Below are 4,673 nucleotides of genomic sequence, written 5' to 3' on the forward strand. Positions count from 1 at the left end.
AAAGAATTGGAATGATGGTGATCTTGAAAGCGGATGTACGTTAATCGAATTCACTTTCATGACATACGTTGGTTTGTTCCATCTACAAGTATCTTCCACAAGTCCAATTACATTAATTAATTAAACGTCTTTCTTGAAATCTTTGAAAAAATCAACGAAATTTCATTCGAAATAATGACGATTTTGTATGACAAAATAAAAAATTATTACATTTTTTAAATCGCTGTAATAACAACGCAATTTTATTTTAAATAATGAGAATTTGTATAAAAATGTATCAAATTGTAAGAAGAGACTCCACTAGTGGCTACGTATTTTTGTCGCTAGCGTATTCATGATGCGAATAAATCCGTCATAAGTGCTACTAGAGACCATGACGAATATATACGACATAACCACTTAAGTATTGGTAATTAGTTGTAAATTTAGAAATTATAGTAAATTTTAAAGTTGCTTTGGATTTCAATAAAACGTGAACTTAACAATATTTCATTTAGAGAAAAAAAACGCACTTTTATTTAATGATTGAAACAATGTAATAAACTCTCTTTTCATTAATTCAAACAATAAAGATGCGACAATTTCATGGATTTCACGAACTCGGATTAAGTACTGTATAATTGAGTAGAGAACACCGATTTCAGCAATAATATTCAAGTGAATAATGTATACGGAAAATGGGAGTAAATTTCATACAATTAATTTTCAACGTATTTCAGAAACTATAAATATGCATACACATATCCACAAAACCGTTACAAACCAAACACCAGGTAAAATGAAATCGTCTTTGTATATATTTACAATTTTCTTGCAGATTTCTGCTTTCAATTGCGGAAATTTGGAAATCGCAATGAATCTAGTAAAACACCAAAAGCAACCGACGAAAGTCAACGCATTTTTTTGCACATCAAAAGGTAAAGTCAAAACAAATTAAAATGTTGATTATACAGATAATTTTGTTTGAATTTTTTTAAAAACAATATCATTTTTTTTAAATAATCTGGAATTTTCTATAATTAATATAATAATTGTTTCATATCAGCGAATATTGTAAAGGTTTCAAAGAAATTTTCAACTATAGAAGTAAGATCGATAATCTACAGTAAATTTGAGAATGAAATTAATCTGTTCAAACCGTTGGAACATCAATTATTCTTGTTGGATTATTCCTGTCCTTATTCAAAAGATTTATTGGAAATGGTATGTACTTTAATCACTTTTTCATTTACACTAGAACATTTATTTTCTTAGGTCAACGAGAACAAATTGTTCAATTATCCTTTACGCTGGATAATACTAAACACGCTCCAATTGGATGAAAAATACAAGATTTTCATCAACAGCAGAGTTTATTTGGTGGATGGTAAAGTTGTCTCTCTTTATAAAATAACCGAAGAGAAACCTTACATCTACAACCAAATATATAATGGGAACAAGGATAATTTCCACACTCTATCTGATGTGAAGGATCGAGCGGATTTGCAAAAGACTAGAATGAATATAAGCATTGCATACATCTATGATGAGACTTTCAATAACTTCGAATCCCTCAAGTAAAACTTACTACTAATAATAAATTAAAAAAAATAATGTTTACATTTCGTTATGAATTTTCTTTTGATAGACCAACTTTGTATGATGCTTTCTGTAAACACAATTACATATTGATGCTGTCGATAGTCGCAATGCTGAACGTAACTCCTAACTATCATTACTTCCGGTCTTGGGGAGTTCCGGATAAGAAAACGGGGATGTACGATGGGGTGGTTGGTGATCTGCAGAGGGAACAATCGGAACTAGGAGGTTCGATTCATTTGTTTCATTGATTGTTTACTAATTGCTTGGTTACAGCTACCGTATGCTTCTTCTTGAAGGATAGATTTAAAATTTTGGAGTACATAGCGCCCAGTACTCCTACAAACGAGAAGTTCATCTTTCGTGGTCCACCTTTATCCGCAGTTTCCAACATTTACGCGTTACCATTCAACTTTGCAGTATGGATTGCTTGCGTTTTACTCTTCTTGATGACTATGTTCGTCGTTTACGTGATCATCAAGTGGGAATGGTTTACGAGCAAGGATGAGTTGATTATGAATCCGTTCGCTTTGAAACCGACTTTAGTAGATGTGATTCAGATGGAGATTGGGGCTATGTGTCAGCAAGGATCTGAAACTGAACCTATGAGTAGATCAGGAAGGATAGCGACGTTCTTCATATTCCTATCCTTCATGTTTCTGTATACAGCGTATTCAGCGAATATAGTTGTCCTGTTACAAGCAACTTCTAACAGTATCACGACTCTGGAAGATCTGGTTACTTCGAGGATATCTTTAGGTGTTGATGATACCGTTTACAACAAATTCTTCTTCGAGGTAAGTATTCAATTTCGATTTTGAAACGGATTCAGTTTTTTCATGATTTTCAGATCGAAAACGGCGAAACGCAATTAGCCATAAGACGGTTGAAAGTGATGCCTCCGAATAATCCGAAAAACTACATTCCGCTGAGAGTTGGGGTGGAGAAGATCAGAACCGAATTCTTCGGGTTTCATGCGGAATGCGATCCAGTTTACAAAATCGTGAGCGCCACGTTTTCCGAGAGCGAGAAATGCGGATTGCAGGAAATCAAGTATTGGAGTTTCTCGGATCCGTGGGTCCCCGTCAGGAAGAACACGACTTACAAAGAGCTCATCAAAATCGGGTATTTTAATTAGTCAAAGCAATAAATTTTATTTCTTTAAAATTATTTACATTTACAGTTATAGACATTTGATGGAGAGAGGTATACAGAATAGGGTTTTCTCTAGGATCTATGCAAAGAAACCGATCTGTCAGAATTCCGGCGCCAACTTCGTCAGCGTCAGCATCAGAGATTGCTACTTCGCTTTGCTGATCTACGTGTGCGGATTGACAATCGCTGTTCTAATGTTCTTATTGGAATTATTCAGCAAGAAGTTGAAGCAAAAGTTCAGAACTGTAAAATACTAGAGTTCAAATGAATGTAGCACGAAAACACAAAAACTTATATAAATTTAATCACTGTTATTTATTACACTCTTAACACCTTAAGTGGTTTGATGCATTGCATGATCATGATGCGAATATATTCGTCATAAGCGCTACGCAATACAATAGACCATGACGAATATATACGTCATAATCACTTAACATCAATTTTATATATTTAAAATTATTAGACTTTGCACTCATGTTAAACATGGTTCAACTTAACAAAAACAAACTTAAATGTTTTTAATCTAACCTAATAAAAAAATAATTTCAGACATCCTAGTTATTGCGAATTATATTAACCTTTTGTTAAATATCATAAAACTGTCGAAAGTCTAATTATAATCATGAAGGCGGATCAATCTTATTTGTTTACATAAAAAAATAATAAAAACAAAAATATTTGCATTGTGTGCATTTTAAAAATGTGCATTTAATTGTTTTGTTTTTACTAATTGAAATGCAGGCAAAAGCGTTTTACCGGCTATCAACTTTTTGATCGATCGATCCGCTCCGTTCGGCAGACATTAAAATGACATTTCATTTATTATAATCTGCGAGCATGCAGAATACGGTATTTCTAATTGCGTAAGAATCGCGTTTAAAATTTGATACATATTCACTTCTGTCTATCGGTTAGTTTTTTTTTCTTCTTCTGTTTATTCTCCAATCTGCTTCCTACGTATAAATATACTAGATGCTCTTTTGTGTATATTCCGAGACAACTATCACAAAATGTCAAGAGTTTAATAGAAATCAACAATTGGTGTTACAGATACAACTTCCATATTCACGTTCTAATTTAGTTTATTGGAACAGGCGAAAACCAGAAGCTTTCGACCGCTTTAATTAATTAAAATGCGACTACTAATATAATTATTTCCTTTTTTGTGTTAATTTTAAACTACTTTAATTTTGGTATTACTATAAATATTACATAGCTTATAGTATTAATTCGTAATTTGTCAATTTAAAAAAAAACTAAAATATACTTATATAATATTTGTAATATACTAAGATTTCAAGATTGAAAAAAAAGCTCCAAAAAAGCAATGTCTTTACATTTTATCATTTTTGTCGATAACCAAATATACTAATTACAGGTATGAATACTTTGGTCATGGATGCTTTTGCAAGTACCTGCACTTTATCGCAAAGAAGGAAGACGAAAGGTACTGGTACTGTGAGGAGAACAATAGCCCTGAGCACACGCTTTTTAGGCTTAGAAAGAAGCACGAGGCGAAGGCAGAATTGGGAAAATATTGTCAGTGAAATGCTGAAGAGTGCAGAGAGCTTTGATATTGTAGCGGCGTACATATCAGAGGTGCTACTAAGTAAAGAAGACGAGCGAAGGCTGCAGAGGGCCTACGATGATAGTGGCAGTTGAGGCCAGCATTAATATGATCTAAAGGAAGTGCCAAACAGGCAAAGACAATCAGCATCGCAGAGTAGTACAGTGATACAGGTCCTGTATGCTGACGAAGAAGGGTAGAAGTTTTAGTGCGGTAAGAATCCCACAGTACCACGACTCCACCCGTGATCCCTATGTAAGATTTTCTCTTCTCTACAAAAACAAAAAAGAAAAAAAAAAGGTATAAATACTTCAATTAAAGAAAAATGTATGAGTTTTCATTTGCTTATGATGGTAGATTTATAGTTATT

The 4,673-nt window shown here is 33.1% G+C and overlaps 1 protein-coding gene across 1 annotated transcript; it reads left to right on the forward strand.

The window, feature by feature from the left end:
• Positions 1-853: 853 nt before the first annotated feature.
• Positions 854-2,990, forward strand: LOC108564607 (glutamate receptor ionotropic, kainate 5-like). The gene is made up of 7 exons (XM_017923708.1): positions 854-917; positions 1,046-1,203; positions 1,255-1,556; positions 1,628-1,806; positions 1,855-2,375; positions 2,429-2,703; positions 2,762-2,990. Exons 1-7 carry the CDS (start codon positions 854-856, stop codon positions 2,988-2,990), a joined length of 1,728 nt encoding a protein of 575 aa, XP_017779197.1.
• Positions 2,991-4,673: the final 1,683 nt, after the last annotated feature.

This window comes from Nicrophorus vespilloides, unplaced genomic scaffold (genome assembly GCF_001412225.1).
Source record: "Nicrophorus vespilloides isolate i.1.1-1 unplaced genomic scaffold, Nicve_v1.0, whole genome shotgun sequence".
Lineage (NCBI taxonomy): Eukaryota > Metazoa > Arthropoda > Insecta > Coleoptera > Silphidae > Nicrophorus > Nicrophorus vespilloides.